The sequence below is a fragment of the Schistosoma haematobium genome, chromosome 6, assembly GCF_000699445.3.
Source record: "Schistosoma haematobium chromosome 6, whole genome shotgun sequence".
Lineage (NCBI taxonomy): Eukaryota > Metazoa > Platyhelminthes > Trematoda > Strigeidida > Schistosomatidae > Schistosoma > Schistosoma haematobium.
Window position 1 is genome coordinate 19795008 of NC_067201.1, and position 18084 is coordinate 19813091.

Consider the following 18084-nt stretch of genomic DNA (forward strand, 5'->3'; position numbering starts at 1 on the left):
CTGCTCAGTCCAACAATCAGTGTCTTCATGGATTTATGCCATGTTTGGCTACCCTTAGCTTCCTACCAACCCACTCCTGCACCAGCCATCATCGGGCGTAAAGGTGGTCAGTCGATAGGCATATGTAATACATGTCCTAACAATCTCAATTAGTGAAGATTCACTACAGCATCAATTGGTTTGACATACGTACCTTGTATCCAAGGTCTAGACTCAGAATCGCTAACCCGACGATCTCAATGGTTCGGAGAAACCTATAGTCGACTACTAGTAATCTACTAAAATCTTTTATTCATAATTATCGACAGTTCGTCATACTTGTGTGTGGACTGTGATACTGCCCGGGTGCCCAGACCGAAGCAGGTGGTTATCTTATGGGGCCACACCCCGAGCCTTCGACCTAAAGGTCTGATCCACAAGGCAGTGGAGCATCGTAAAGAGATACAGTCCCATGGTAGCCGGTGACCAACGATTGGTTCATACGCCATTTGTTCCCTCAGGGTACTGGAGCCCATGTGCACCATTGGTTTGGGATCCGGTTGAAGCGCCGGACATTCGTTTTTCGTCCTCTCATTTTCGTAAACAACACCCCCGGTGAGAGAAGGCAGTGAATATGACTTCCCTGGTAGAGGCTGTATACGCGTGGCCATGTGAGAGTATTTCGAGAGGGAGGGCGGGCCCACCCCACTCTCGGCCATACCAGGGCATTTAAATAAATAATAATTTATTCATAATTAGTATGATTCAGATCCTTGATGAAGGACGAAGTGAACTGCTGCGTAGTATACTCTCCCTTTAGTTAGCAGACAGAAAGTTTCCCTACTCTATAAGTTTCTAAAAGCTGTCCGAACTTCGTGAACTCGCGTCGAGACTTCGTCAGACACCAATCGACCGCGACTGGTGAGACTTCCAAGATAAGTAAAGTGGTCGATATAGACCAGTCCTAAAGTGACATTTTGCCTTTAGAGAGGGAGGAACTCATCCCAAATATACTATCATTAATGCTCTAGATTGTCAGAAGGCTACATTTTTTCTGTGTCTTCACCAAACGAGACTATGCCATCTGCATATTCTAAGCCAGCAAAGGAATCTCCTGGTAGAAGATCGATTCCTGATAAGTCATACAGTGAAAGTGTTTTATCCAAAAGAATGCATATCATAAAGTTTTATTAAAATAGGAAAAATGGAGAACTATGGGAAACATCACTTGAAGTTATCAATTACGATAACAGTTTTCCATAAGCTCCGACTCAAGTAGTATTGTTCGAGTAGAGAGCCTGTACACGGTTGATATAATTTGGTTTCCCTTCCGATAACCTGCATTTACATAAAACATATCGAGCTATGGAATCAAACGTTTCTTTAGGGTAGAGAAATACGACTATGATTGAAAGTTGGTAAGTATGTTTGTGTTCGAGGACCTGACGAAATGCAAATATTTGGTCTGCACACCCATGCCTGAAAACCGCCTGGTTTTCCCTAGTTTGCTCTTCGTGAGCTCTAGTTAAGCAACGGGTGATTTTTGAGGCTAATTTTTTAAACAATGTTAGAAAAACTGGTTCTCTTGTCGTTATCACAAGAAGAGTTTTATCCTTTCTTATAGACTTCAACGATTAGCGATCGAGACCAGTCAGAGAAGAATACGTTTATTTTCCAAACTCTAGCCAAGATTTCAGTTAACCTAACAATCAAAACTAGACTATCATCTTTAAAGACCTCAAGGACTTATCCATCATGGCCTACTGTTCCCCATCTTTTCAGTTTTGCTGTGGCTTTCTCTACTTTAAGAGTCGGAGGGTTTATACTGACATCCCATTCAGGTAAAAGTAGACAGATGAAGAATAGATGGAGAGCAACTTAGCTGTCCTTGAGATTACTTTACTCATTTTTCCAGTCTCCTGGGTTGCGAGTGAATCATTGACCCATGTTTTTCAAAAATAGTCCAACCAACTACTGAATATTTCATACCTGTTCCTTTGATAAGTCTGGAAGTTGTCTACTGTTGTCCATCATCACCTTTTCTATCGCATCTACCCTATCTGCTCATCTCTGTGGCTGGGGTTTACTAGATTTCTGGAACATGTTCCAAATAATTTATACTATATCCAGTGCTCAGGATTGGATGGTGAATCCTGGTAGGCGGTCTATGCTTCTCTACGAGAGGTAAGAGGCGTAAATAAGTAAGTATGTCTAGTACTCATTGAATAATTCAATGGCAAATTTCTCTAACTGTGACTTTACCTAAGAGAACATAATTATCTCAGAGCTGCGAATTTACTCTAATGATTAATAGCATAAGGTATGGTATTTAGAATCAAGATTTCACCTTAATTGCCTCTGATCATCTAATAGAAAATGGATTATTACGCAATCATTTTCTTTTTAGTGACTGTAACTATTATTCAGCAACTTTGAAAATTAATAATTTTAATTCACTTCAGTTTTGTTTTCAAGTCATTACCGTTTCGTTATTTCTATAAATTATTAAAACGAAATTATGTCTAACAGGGGAATGTAGTACGTTCATTTCATTTTATATAGGACTGATTAGACAGACTTGTCTAGATTCCAATATTAATGCAGACAAGGAGAATTGAATTATGCACAGACAGTACCTAGCCTGTCGTATGCACTGATGGTGTTCTCGTAACTTTCGGGTTGCATGATCTGCCAAGGGCGATGGGACAGTGCATGATGCTATTGTTATGTGCTAGGTTCAAAGAGAATTATATGCTATATGCATGAAAATCCGCCCCGTTATTGTCCTAAACTCCGCTTGTAGCTCTTCTAGAGTTACTGCCGGTTCCAAGCCTGGGTAAAGGAGGAGGGTTAGGCATGGGGTTAGCGTAGAAAACTAACTCACTAAATCACTAGGTACAGTTAACGGCTAATTCGTTCAATGAGTGTATAATTATTATTATCCTGTTGTTAGTATTCAAGACGGAATTTTTATTAATGACTTTTGTAAGCTAAGAAAAACAATTTGTTATTTTCCTGCTTCTTATAACTAAACACAGAATGACGTGGCTCGACATAAGAGCGAGAGTAAGACTTTAACTGAAGGTTTATTATGGAGTGAAAATAAATAGAAAACTATATCCGAATACACGTAGTTTTACATGATCTACTTGTCTAGTCGAATGGTTTAATTTGTTTAATCTGGTTAGCGTTTTTTAGCAAGATTTTTTTCTAGTTGTCTACGCAAGATACTCAACATCCATTGGCCGGATACCATCAGCAGCAGTCCACTTTGACAGAGAACAAACCAGCTTCCAGCTGAAGAGGAAATCAGGAAAAGACGTTAGAAGTGGATAGGACATACATTGAGGAAATCATCAAACTCCACCAGGAGGCAAGCCCTAACTTGGAATTCTGAAGGGAGGAGGAAAAGAGGAAGGCCAAAGAACACATTACGTCGGGAAATATATGCAGATATGGAAAGGATGAATAACAGCTGGAAAGAATTGCCCAGGATAGGATAGGATGGAGAGTACTGTTGGGAGGCCTATTCTCCTCCACGAGGAGTAACAGGCGTAAGTATGTAAGTAAGTACTTATCTAGTCAGTGGTCATATTTGAATACATCGAACTAGCCAGTAAATGTTTCATGGCTCATTGTTCACTTCGAATAAATAATAACAATAATTGATGGTACTAATGAAACATGTATCCTTATTTACTCTGTATATAACCTATTAACTAATCAGTTTAACAAGTAATATAGATAATAAAAGTCGAATATAAGTTGTACCTAGTAAACGTCTATTTCATACATGCAAATAATAAACGACATACTAGAAATAATTGGTACAGAGAATGCGTAAAGTATTGCAGTTCGGTAATGCACAGACTCAGCGAATATTAGGATGATTCAATTTTTATAAGCATTTAAGAAACATAGGAAGTAACCAGACATATACGTACCCCCAAGTATACATCTATAAAAATGCCTAACGATATAGGTGACTTGTTAACAAAGCCAAGTGTACAAATTAACCGACAAGATAAAAAGGAGTAGTCTGTTCAGAAATTAGAATGATTCACGTGGGAGTTAGAATGAGTGTGGCATAGCTACTTTGACTAACATACTAAGTTAAATATTTATTCATGGATTCACACTTCTAAGGTGTCCCATACGAGGATGAGACAACAGTCTAGTTCATTCTGGTTTTCATTGGTTCGTAGTGCGGCGTCGAGTAGCGGTTGACTATGATCACCACTACAGAAAGAATACGTGCCAGTTAACCGATAAGATCCCCCCGTAAGCCAAATATCAGAAGGCAGTTGATGGCTGTAGTCGAGATGTATTTGTTAGTGATCCCGTCGTATCGAAAGAATACCGAGATCGTGCCAGGTTACAAGTGTGGTTACTGAGCGTAACCGAATTCGTGCAAGGTCACAATCAACGGAAGAAAGTATGTATTCCGGTACAGTTAAACAAGCAAGTACGGTAAAACAATCCCCGGCACAATTGGTTATAACACCAATCGCATTCTCTTGATAAAAGTAGGTCACTACAAGTTGTCCATCTAAAATCACTCCATGATGTAAACTACAAAATCCAACATGCTCCTTAAATCCCCCCACCCCAAACCTATAGCATTCTTTTATCATTTAAGAAATAACTTAATGTCTCATATTCGATTGTAGGATTTTTCTTAAATGTCTGTTACTGATCAAATTATTATATACTACAAACCTGTATTGATTTATTCTCAATTAGTCATATAACAGTATTGACCATATGTCTTACATTTTATGAAACAATATAACCATAATGAGCCTCGTGATCATCTAACATATTCGCATAGTGATAACTGTATAATACACACGTACATGCCCTGTAGGGTTATTCACTTTGGTAAATTGTAAGAACAAATAATAAACTATAACACTTAGTGATAATAGTAGATATATATTTTTTCTAAAAAGTATACAATGTCCATACTCGTTAACAGAATATAAAAAATATTTCGTTTTTTAACAAAACATTCATATTATAAGAAGCTTGAATTACATTATTTGATTTTTTTTTCTTTTTTTTTAAAACTAAAAAAGCAGCCCATCTTGGCAACTAAATATTGATTTATTGTATTATAACATGTTTTACAGATTTATCTAGGAGCAATGAAACATATGGTTTAACACAAAAAAAATTAATAAATTGATTCATCATTTTAAAATGTTTAAATGGACGTAACCATAAGTTAGAATTATTTTTGTGTAAGTATAACTCTGCCTGGAGCGCCGCCACCTCCGCACTCCTGAGGTTTGTGACGGTTTGAAACTCGGATAAAGGAGGAGGGTTAGACATGAGGTTAACGACTTCATCTCATAGCAAAAACTAACTCGATAGAAAACAAAAACGTTAACCAGAAAAGAGTATAAAATGTCATGTGTTGATGATCTATTAGTTGACTGTTTAACTTGACATATGTGGAAACAAGTAAAAAAATTTACAATTCATTGATAACTGTGTAGTGACTAATGTTGTGTATGTGTGTAAAGTCTTTCTTAGTATAGATTTAACATTATCGAACAAGTTGCAATGTGACCAGATCGCGTGCCCTATGTTAAGATTTCGTTAATCCTATATCTGACTCTAGAACGATCGTATGAATGATTGTTATTGAAATATATATGTCGGTTATCCATGTGTATAATTATCGACTTAATCCGTGTTGATGAATAAGGGAATAACGGAATCAAATACGAGAATGGATTTCGAATATGTATATTTTGAACAAACAATCAGAGAGACGCAGCAAAGAAAGCGAAGAAGAAGAGAGAGAAGTGAAACAAAATGGCGCACAGTGGAGAAGGCCAACTGGATTCAACCAAGTGTTAATGGATATTTATAGCCGAACAAAACTAAGTTACAAACATGTGATGAGTAAGATAGGAAATGAACACTTATATGTTTACATAAATGCAGTCAAGGTTGATAAGTGAATAGTTAACATGGTCAAAACGTGATTCAAATAGAATGGATAAATTGGCTTGTTCAGAAGCTAGAATAAGTTATGTGGGCTTAACATAGCAACCGACAATACAAGATGAGGTGGTGATTGAAAGTAGTCGGCTGGATACCCTAAATCCAGGTTTCGTGTTATTCGGCACTTTGATATTCAGTAGTATTGTAAAATCCAGTCTTTAACCACCTTTGTTTGGAAAGAATTTCTTTCATCTAGGACCATCTAAACAAAATCCAGTTTATGGTGCAAAAATATTAACTCTAAAGTTTTAAAAATGAATTTCGACAAATTTATTATTATCAGAATGGGTTTTGTGGAGATTTTCAGAAATTTCACCGCTGAGGAGTCTCATACTAGGACGAAACGGCCGTCCAGTGCTTCCAGGTTTTCCATGGTGGTCTAGCTTCAATTGACTCATGATTTCAACCTGTGGAATTTATTATTACCAGAAGGAGTTTTGTGGATATTATAGTAATTTTAATAGTTGAGATCAATTAAGTCAATTGAAGCTAGACCACCATGAAAAATCTGAAAGCACTGGATGGCCGTTTCGTCCTATTGTGCAACTCCTCAGCAACGCACATCCACGATCCCGCCTCATGAGATCCGAACCCAGGATCTATCAGTCTCGCGCGCGAACGCTTAACCTCTAGACAGCTGAGCCGGCATCCAGAAGCGTTAATATCTAACTTTTCGTTACTTTATTGACGTAAATCAGAAGGTACCCTTTGGTATGTTACGAAATGCTCAAGAATGAACAACCTATGCATTTTGCTTCAAAATAAGCATGTAATCAAGAATCTGTACATCGAATCGGTTTTTTTCCAGGTATTTAATACTTCGGACACAAATGTATCAGAATACCTACATGGATATTGCAATATGTTTGTCTTAGTGACTTAAAAGGACGATCATTACTGAACTTCAGAATATTAAATATTTTCGTTATATGTTTAGTAGTTACATTAAATGAAATCTGAGTTGTTTAGTACTTACCTCAATAAATTGAATGTCAAATATCAGACACAACAGTCAGTTTCTAAGATGATCTAGGAGTATACGTCTCCCCATCTATACTCAAACTAAATCAAAAGAAAAAGATCTACTTCAAATGAAAGTGAGATGATCTGCTGAAGAAGACCAGAAAGATAATATGATACCACATGGACAAAAGGATAAATAAGAAATCTATGTATTAGTATGTTTATTATGTATGAAGGGATTTTTTATTTGAATAAGTTTATTGCCAATAAATTCCAATGTGGACCAGTCTATTATTAGATATATATGTATATACATAATTTGTGCACATGTTTATTTTCAGGATGGCAAAGACCCTATTCAAAAAACACAAATCTATATATTCTTCAATGGAACTCATATTTACACATCAAATTTACTCTTTCTTTGTTGCTTGTAATGTTATTTACATGTTTTACTTTTAGTCATCACTTAACTACCACAGATTGAAAAAAGCACCTTCAGAATTACTTTTTCTGGTTAGCGTTTTTTAGCGAGTTAGTTTTCTACGGGATGGGTCACTAACCACATACCCAACCCTCCTTCTTTACCCGGGCTTGAGATCAGCAGTAGCTTCAGAGGGGCTCTATGCAGAAAGGACAAACCAGCGCTTCTTCCTGCGCTGGAAGTGGATAGAACGCACATTGGGAAAAGCGCCCAACTACCTCACAAGACAAGCCCTCACTTCGAATCCTCAAAGCCGAAGGAGGAGAGAAAAACCAAATAACACATTACGCCGAGAAGTGGGGAAATACATTAGAAGAATGAACAGCTATTGGATAGAACTTGAAAGGAGTGTCCAGGACAGAGTGGGCTGAAGAATGTTGGTCGGCGGCCTATGCTCCATTTGGGGGGGGGAAGAGGTGGAAGTAAGTTAGTAATTTTTGTAGGCAAATATTTGTGATTATCAAACAAGTGATATTCTAATTCCTCACTTCCTCTCTTTCCACTGACCATGTATGTATATGATAAAAAACCGATCCATTTTAATTAAGGAATTAATGAAAATATCTTCTTTCGAACCACTTGGATAGGGCTATCAAAGTTAAGGAAGTAATTTTTTGATTGAGATCATGAATTGATTGATGTTATATCACCATGGAAATCCTGGAGTCATTAGACGGCCGTTTCGTCCTATTGTAGGACTTCTCCGTAGTGAGCATCCACGATCCCGCCGCCCCGCGGAATTCGAACCCAGGACGCAACAGTCTCGCGCGCGAACGCTTAACATCTAGATCAATGAACCGGCATCCAACGGTGTTAATGTCTAACTTCAGCCAATCCACAAAATTGCGCGACCATCTTTCATTGTATTGAGGTAGAAACTTGCCTCTACCCGACACGGATTAACTCCACTGGTTACAACTTCCCACTAGAACTCCGAGAATTCCTTCATGAAGCTAGTCACTAGTGAGCACATGGTATTGATACTTTTTAAAGAAATAAATTTGTACATGTAAAGTCTGTTTATTTAAAAATCGACTAATTTAACACAATAAACATTTTAATATTCATTCAATAAGAAATAGTCTTACATGTGTTGTACATTTGAAAATTATTCTCTGAAGGAGAAGAAGAAATATGGTAAACATTACTGATTCCTATACATATTTACATATTATATAGTATATTGAGATGATGAGTAAATACTTGATGAAGGTATAAGATTTAATCTAAATATTGAATTTAATTGAGGATCTATTAGGTGACTATTCATTGTATTTAATGGACTAAATTTTTCTATAGATAGATAATTGGATAAAATAGTATGAGAAGGTGAATCAAAATGCTTGAAATGTGTACTTTGATTGTCAAGTATTAAATCATTATGATTGTTGCTATGTGGATTGTTACTAAGATTAGTATCAAAGAGAATGGTATTGTTTTTATTATAAGAACAATCATTTATTAAATTATTCATTAAATTAGGATCAAGAAATGAAAATAATGGTTTTAGTGTTGAATAAATAGAATTATTAGATACAATATTAATTTTATCATTGTCATCTTGTATAGGCATAGAAATTTGACCGGTTTGTTCATCACTTTTGTGTCTGTACTGATGATTCCTAGACGGTACAAACAAAGATGAATTGGGTACTGACTGTAACATTGAAATAGTTGATGTTGGATAAATGAATGAAGTTGAAGAACAAGGCGACAAAGAAGTTGATTTCGCTACTGATGACGAGAGAATTGGTGTTGATAATGAAAATAATGAGGAGTTTATTGAAGATAATATTGGTAAATATTTTATTGAATCAGTAGAAACAGTTGGGTAGGGATATTCAGTAGGATTAGTTGGTTTTATGGATTCATATTGACATACTGAAGGGTTTTTCGATATAATATCTAACTTTTCTTGTAGTTCATTTAAGCTTTTTGTAAGAAGTAGGATGTAATTTCTTGCCAACAATAATGTTGCAATTTTAGATAATTTTCTCATAGATGAATTTTGTGTGTATGGTAACACAGACCTAGAAACAAAAAAATAACCGTTTAAATTAATGTATATAATCTACTTGTTGAAAAACAATTAGGAATAGCATAAAACATGGCGCTTGAAAGACAAGTGGTTACATAATGGTTAATAAAGGAATTTTACTGCATACTCGTTAAATAAGATCGTCTAGAAACCAAAGAATCTCTTATAAATAATCGTTTATTGATGATATTTTTGATAGTCACTTTTGAATGTTAAAACTCGTCATGAAATCTACCTAACTTTATCGATCTATTCAGCAAAGAGTAAACAAAAGTTTAGTACTATTTAAAAACTGACTAAGCACATTTTTAAACAAAGATGGATAGTGGCTATGCAGTGGAATTCAGGATGCGCGTTTCATCATATTTGGGACTCCTCAGCTGGGTGTACCTGAATACCAGAGTTAATGTTCACTCCGAGACTCGAACTCAGTACCGTTCTCTTCAAACGCCATTGCGTTATCCACTTAGCTACTGAATCCTGATAGCCACCTGCTTGTGCAATGGGTGAAGTTTAAATTCACTTGGTGTTGTTTTACTTGTATCTTCTCATTGTTATTTAGGATGCAATTGATCAGTTTCATGTTGGCATTTGTGCATCCTGTGCGGATCGCGTCGATATAGCCTAAAGTCACAAGTTCTTAAAGTAACTGAATAATTTTTTTAGTTAAACCTAGAACAATGATCGTAGCAGAACAGTATGTATGTACTGGGTTCGAGCCCCAGAGTGAACATCAACTATGCGATGCAGGTACATCCAACTGACTAGTCCCAAATAGGATGAAAGGCGCGTCAAACTGGATTCCACTGTTAGCCACTATTAATCATTGCTTAAATAGCTTGTGATTTAAGGCTATATTGAGGCAATCCTCATAGAATGCACATATGCAAACAAGACACTGATCAACTGCACTCCTAAATAACAATGGGAATATACAAATAAAACAACATCAAGTGATTCAGTATAGTTCAGTGATAAATCATCATAGTCTTTTAAGTTCTATTTCAAAATGACTAGTAGAATGTGTAAACAAGCAGAAAATTTTTTATCATGCAATCCTTTGTGTTATCTGCATAAAACAATAGTACGCTCACTTATCATGATTTAATAATCACTCAGAATTAAGATTGAATTAAAATTAGTTTATTCTTAGAGTGAGATTCCAGAAAGTATTCTCCACCTTCTTGAAAACAAACTTGGGCCTCTGACGTATCTGAAATAATACGTTTCTATATCAAGATATTTAGCTAATGTTTATTGTTCAGTTGTACTTAAATAAGAATATTTCTTTATAAATGTCAAACACAAATCTTATCCAGTAACTGCCCTCAAGGTAGGAAGTATTCTAGTTTCTTCTTACCTGGTATTATGACAATCAATAATTGATTGACTTATTTCAAACTGAATCAAAAAGAATAATATTTTTAAGGGTTTAGATCTTCCCGTTGTTGATATTCATAACTTATACTGTTCAATTCCTATTAGCATAAGGGGTTAATCTTACGAATGACGGCAATGTCTGTCATTTTACATTGACTCTGTAATTAGGGAATAGTTATAGTAAATTAATTAAAATAAGTGACATCAAATAAATTACAGTTTCTACATACCTCAATCCATCCATGGCTAAATTTAAATCATGCATTCTTTGTCTTTCACGCTGATTAATATTTAAACGTAACTCTTGTAATTCTTCATCTGTAACTGGAGGTAATATATCAGTATTAATTGTATGGTTCTCTGAATTATGAGTATCGTACATATTCGAATCCACACCCAAGAAATCTGAATGATCAGTTTTTGTTTTATTATTCGTTTTCTTTCTAGGATTACGTAACTGCATGGTTTCACGTTTCCTTTTATTGATTAATTTAGCCAATAAACGAGGTCTGGATCTTATTGGAGTAGTTCTCTTTGAAATTAAATTTAATGAATCAGTATTGATGCTATTGAAATTGACATTTTTATATAAATCATTATCAGAATCTTTAAGTTGCATGGAATTTCTTTGTGTATTTCCTAAATTATTTACACTGTAATTCATAGAGGAGGACGTAGACTAGTCCGTTCCGTAAATCTTAAATGATATTTTAGTGACTGTTTCCTGTTCATTTATATACAAATAAGCTTATGTTGATTCGTTATATGATTGGTTTATATTTACTTGTCTAGTATTGGCCAATCAAAATTAGCCAATAAGTGCGGTTGGTGTACGAATCAATCAAAGTGGAAGAAAATTGTCTAAAAATAATTCGAATAAAAAGATGGAAATTGTCAGGTACTTTTATTAGCAAGAGTGGAGATATTATGTACCGGTTAACATCATACTATAAAAGAAACATAACTTTGCAACCGGTGAACTTTGACCTATAAAAAAGTGAGCATAATAACAATCAGTTACGCCTTAACTCCCTGATCATTGCCCTCCGTGTTCCTTTTATAGACAAAACAGCGAACATACACTACACACTAGTCCCGGATTTCCGGCTTTTCAATATTAGGCTTACTTTCACGCACGACTTAGTGAGTACAACCCATCTATTACTGCTATATGGTATATTTTTAATAACAAACCCTCTGTAATAGATTGGTAGCATCTATGACTTCGTCTATGGTTGTCAGGTATCTGGGTCCTTTCGAAAACATTACTGATATCCCCTACTGTTGGGCACTCAGTATTAATTTGACTCGTTGATGGGATAGGGCTGTCCATAATACTGAATAAAATTAAAAACCAGAGATCGTTTTCTATCATTGCTCCCGATAACATCATAAATGACAGTTAGGAACGAACATGTGGACAGTTAAAATCCCAGGCGTCAGCAACACTTATTTTAACTAAAAAAAGCTTTGATTTTCATCATCTACAATACAATACTCAAAACAAAATGTACTAACTTTTTATAACATAAAACAAGCGAGTGTACCTGCAGAAATACATTGACTTGAGTAGCCGCAACAAAAACCGAGAGAACAAAAACTGATTTCATGAAAATTTGCGACAACATTTGGAGTATTACATTAACCGCGTAATTTCAGCACACTGAAACACTGAATTATGCAGCTACACAAAAGAAACAGAGGATAAAAACAGGACAAGGAAAACTGACCGCCATTGCTTACAAAGATGACGGATATAAAACAATTGATAAGTGTGTATCGAATTATGTTGAATATTTATTCATTTTATTGAATATGGGATTTAGTTCGATTTCATTAGTGGTCGTGAATAGATGGTCGAAATTGCAATTCAAACTATAAGAACAATAAGACAAGTAGTATGTTAACTTGAACTTTAAAGTTTATTGATACTAATCATGAAAAGGATCTTGATTTGATTACTAGTTACTAGTCATTTTCATGTTTTCTAGGATCTATTGACAATTTCATTTGGTTGAAAGGGTTTCGAGTGTTACTAAAAATTAACCTTTAGGAATTGTTCAGCATTAAGAATCAGATGTTATGGCATTTTTGATTCAAATACCATTGTGCAGGAGGTTAGTTAATGTCTTAACATAAGTTTAATAACTTTTGATAATTTTCCGTTGAAAATAAACTAAGTTTATACTTGTGAATCGAATTAAATGTCCACTTCAAGATGATAACATTTCAGATTCGATTTGTTAAATAGCCACTGTTTCAGTCTACTAAACTCATTAAGATGAGTTTGAAAGAGCTACTTTGTTGTGACTTTAAATCGGGCTAGTTATCACGTGATTTATCCGCCAATCGAAATACGATTTATACACTCTTAACACTGTGTCAAACCAATGATGTTTGACCAGTATGAGCAGCCTAGTGTCCTTATTGGTCCTACATTCGCCTAGCTTGTCCACTTTAGTCTTGAACGTCAATAACAGCTTCTACTACGCGAATCATTTATTTAAACATGATTGGTTTATATACCAGGCGAACAGACCGCATCACACTATAAACTAGGAAATAACATTTGTACAAGAACTAGCCAAAAAATGGCTGTGAGTGTTAGAGACTGTAATCAATAAACTGAGTACAATTTAAGAATAGTAAATCGTATAATAATAATCTATAGGTCAAAACGAAGCTTGTAATCAGAGGAATGTAGATGTACATAATCTAGTTACTGAGCAGTTATACAATAGGAATATAAATATACAATATTAATTCATGAATAGATCTCGAAAGTTACCTGTAATTTGATCTCTACTAGGATATAACACTACTCAATGCGCTATTTAGGCATTTTAATATACCATCAACATATACAACTATGAAAAAGATGACAAGATCAAATTAAAACATGCTTCTCTTTTTACCTAAATGAATTTCTAGGGTAATACATTGATGAATAAAAGTTTGTTATTTATTTATTTAAATACATAAACATTGGTACAAGAAGGTAGCAAATAAATATGTGCCGCATAAATCATTCGATTTGTGTGAGGGATAGGATACTGCACGAGTGCACAGTCCGAAGCTTTCGACCTAAAGGTCTATTCCACAAGGCAGTGGAGAAACGTTAGGAGATGCAGTCCCATGGTCGCCGTTGAGCAACGATTGGTTCATACGCCACTTGATCCCTCAGGATCCTGTAGTTCATGTGCACCATTGGTTGGGAATCATGGTTTTTCAACCCTCGTAGGTGGACCCTCCGTATCCACCAACTGGTTAAAGTATCGAACATTCGCTTTTCATCCTCTCGATTTCGTAAACAATAGTAATGCCACGAGAAGTCAGCGAGTAGGACTTGTGTGGCAGTGGTTGTATGCACGTGGCTGCGTGGAAGCATTTCGAGAGGGAGAGCTGATCCTCCCCACCCTCGACCGTGTCAAGGCATTTTGTGGCAATTCAGTTACAATTCAAGTTTACTTATCACTATTGTAAAAATAAGAACAGTATTCGACAACCAAAATGTGTCGTAGACAATCTAAATGTTCATTAGTTGTCAACATTCGATTATTTCTACATTTAAAGAGAATTTTCTCTTGTTAATCACATTAGTTTTTCTCTATGTTTTCATTATTTTCTCAAATCAAATAATTTACTTTGAAACATGAATGAATGAAGTCAATAGATTTGTTTTCTTTACAATTCCATCCATCTGTTCCATTTATTTGTACACACACACACACATACATTTCAATGAATCCCATTCATCCACTGAACTGAACTGAACTATGAAAGTTACTCATAAAGATTCGTTTGATATTTTCACATGATCATCATCTCTTTTTGTCAAAGTAACATGCCCATATCATTTAGCTTATGTAGAAAAAAAAAGTCAAATCAATACAATGTAGATATATAATTAGAATCGTTTCAATGATAGTTACCCTGTTCTTCATCTTCTTCTATTTTATTCGACATTTCATTGAGTTATGATTATATAATAAGCCTAAAGGCAAATATAATATGATCACAACCACGTGATCAATCTTCAATATAATGGAATTTCAATTCAATATGGTTCATATTCAATCATCATTAATGTTTCACCTGTTGTCTATTCAGATCATAGAATATCAAGTTTGTTTATTACAATATAACATCATGGTTGTTTAAATGTGTTTGTTTTTAATGTATTTGATTTATGCCTTTAGGCGATCTAATTTACATTGTCAAGTTGAATTTGTTTATTAAAGTGATTAGTAATAATGGGACGAAACGACCGTCCAATGCTTCCAGGTTTTCAATGATGGTTTAACATCAATCGGTTTATGATCTCAATCATAAACTTAACAATCTCCACAACCCCCATACTAATAATTTTCTTTTCGCTTCTTCTTTTTTTGTTTTTCTTTTTGATGTAAAGTCATAAAGGTTAAATAAGCCCATAATTAATTACCACCTAGTGAGTAATTGAAAGGTGTTATCTAATGAATAAACTTCAATAGAAAAAAGATTCATATACCAACCCAATTAGAAAAAACAAACAAAAAATAAACGAATAATTATTAATTGAATTAATAAAAGATAAGAAGTTAATAAACAGATGGTTTAAAGAAGGGAAAGGAGAATAGATCATTCATTGGAACATTGAACCATGATATAATTTTTTTTTGTCTCTCTCTTTGACCATCTCATTTCATCTATTTACTTACTTATTCAAAGTGAATAATTCAGATGGTAGAGAATATGATGATCCAAGATGAACTATTAAAGAGTGAACATATTGAAGATCTATAAAAGTCATTTATTGAATAGACATTTGTTTTTATCACTTTCTAGTTTATACAAATAAGTAATGATGACTGATTACACCCTGTGGTTGAAGGTTATTTTTATTGTCATCATATGACATGTATGATAAATAAATCAGTAATTGAAAAGTTTTTCGATTGAATCACAGTGATAAGCAGTTTATTTGGGAATATGTTTAATAACCATATAGCAGAAATTTTTTCCTTTGGTTAAAAGTATTTAGTTGATGGATTCGAACCAAACTGGATTCCGTAAGGATCGTTCGTGCACAGACCAAATTACAACACTTTGGATCATCGTTGAACAATCGATTGAATCGAACTCGTCACTAAACATCAACTTCATTGACCATGAGAAAGCATTTGACAATGTGGACAAGAGAACTTTATGGAAACTTCTTCGACACTATGGAGTCTCTGAGAAGATTGACAATATTATCCGGAACTCATAAGACGGACTGCAAGTCAAGCATGAATCCATTTCAAGTAGGGACCGGAGTCAGACAAGGCTGTCTATTCTTCCCCTTCCTCTTTCTTCTAATGGTTGACTGAATTATCAAGACCTCGACATCTGAGGGAAAGCACGGAATACAATGGATAGATCAGAATCAATTAAAGATTTGGGTTTCGCAGATGATCTAGCCCTTCTATCCCAAATTCAGATGAACACACTTACTGAAGCAGCAGCCTCTGCGTCAGTAGGCCTCATTATATATCAAGGAAAAAGCAAGGTTCTCAAATACAGTAGGGAGAACATCAACCTAATCACACTCGATGGAAAAGCTCTGAAAAATATGGAATACTTTATGTACCTGTTTAACAAGGAGAACCGGATGCAGACGTAAAGGCTCTTTACTCAAACACTAACAGTCGAGTCGGAACATATGGTGAACTGTCATCTGATTTTGCAACCTCAAGTGGTGTCCGTCAAGACTGTCCACTTCCTCCATTTTTGTTCAATTTCATCAGAGACCTACTAATGCAAATAATGCTCTCATCCACTGAATTTTCGGGCATTGATCTCCTACCACGAGGTCCACTTATCGAATTGGAATACGCAGATGACATAGTCCTGTTTGATGAAGACGCTGATAAAATGCAGAGTGTTTTGGTAGCACTGAGCAACAATGCCAGAATGTTTGGGATGCGCTTCTCCCCCTCTAAATTCATGTTGTTGCTTCAGGACTGACTGGCCTGCATCATCACCTGAATTAAGGATAGGGAGTGAAGTGGTCGAGTGCGTCAGCAACTTCACTTATCTATCTTGGAAGTCTGATCATCCCTAATGTGTTGATGTCTTACGAAATCTGTGCACGGATTCAAAAATCTCGTTTGTTTTTGCCAAGTTACATCACCTGTGGCGAAGGAGAGATATTCGTCTGTCAAATAGAGGGGAGTTTACTGCACGGCAGTTCGTTCTGTTGTCCTACTTTACGGTTGCGAACTGTGTCCGTTAATGGTAGAGGATGCTCGTAAGTTACTAGTATTTAACCACACATATCTTAGAAATATTGCTCCCATCTGCTGTGATCACCGGGTAAGTAATAGTGAGGTGAGACACAGGGTATTAGGGAATAATGTTAAATCAGTTGATGAGGTTGTGAATTCTCATCGACTGAGATGGTCGGACGACGTGCTACGTGTGCCTGAACACCGATTACCACGACGCGCAATGCTGACTAGTGTTGTAGACGAATGGAAGAAAGTTAGGGGCTGCCGAAACAAAAGGTGGCATCAATCCATGCAGTCACCAACTTCTGGTGTGAGCCACGTTCGTGGATGCAGACTACTTTGCTGATGTCCACGCGACTATCATTAACAGTGGTTGGTGACTGTGGATGACATGTTTCAGGATCGATCACAATGGCGTAGCTGTATACACTCGCTGTTTTTCCCTTAAACCATGAGATTAAAATCACTTCATATCTTTGTTTCTACGAACTTTCTGTTATACATTACTACGATTGAAGTGACTACTTCTATGAATTCGGTGTTCATCTTGTGCAACTTGGACCGATGCATATATGTGGCTGATCCTACGTTGTAGCTAATGTTTACTTTTAGGAAGTGTTCACCTTTAATACTGTATTAAGTTTTTCTACTAAAAATTTTTATCACATAGAGATGAATAATTGATTTATGAATTTAGTCCCTGTTTACTTTGATCACATAATACACTGTATGAATTGGTAGATTCAATTGGAAAGACAACAAAAATTGTTGATTGAAGTAAAACAATTTTAAATTGGCGCTAGTTTAAAACAGTGATATATTCATTATTTTTGATCATTTGAAAGTCTAATATTCATTCAATGATTTACTAAACATAACGAATGTGTTCTATAATTGTTATAATGAATTATTCTTGCATAGGAACTGAACATAATAAAACATACTTTTTCTAGTAATCACTCATTAGATTAGAT

The 18084-nt window shown here is 35.3% G+C and overlaps 1 protein-coding gene across 1 annotated transcript; it reads right to left on the reverse strand.

The window, feature by feature from the left end:
• Positions 1-4939: 4939 nt before the first annotated feature.
• On the reverse strand, positions 4940-17884 carry OLIG2 (Transcription factor). The gene is made up of 5 exons (XM_051217071.1): positions 14792-17884; positions 12378-12543; positions 11090-11720; positions 8530-9471; positions 4940-6196 (listed from the first exon to the last, which is right to left on the reverse strand). The coding sequence occupies exons 3-4, from the start codon at positions 11521-11523 to the stop codon at positions 8613-8615; spliced, it is 1293 nt and encodes a 430-aa protein (XP_051065709.1). The 5' UTR covers positions 11524-11720; positions 12378-12543; positions 14792-17884; the 3' UTR covers positions 4940-6196; positions 8530-8612.
• Between the last annotated feature and the right edge of the window lie 200 nt (positions 17885-18084).

What these genes read in the sequence shown, in the direction of transcription:
- OLIG2 (XM_051217071.1), bottom strand. Translation starts at nt 11,523, where the DNA reads ATGAATTACAGTGTAAATAATTTAGGAAATACACAAAGAAATTCCATG. An exon ending in TTAGCCATGGATGGATTGAG is followed by an intron (nt 9,472 to 11,089) that starts GTATGTAGAAAC and finishes TTTTGTTTCTAG; the next exon opens with GTCTGTGTTACCATACACAC.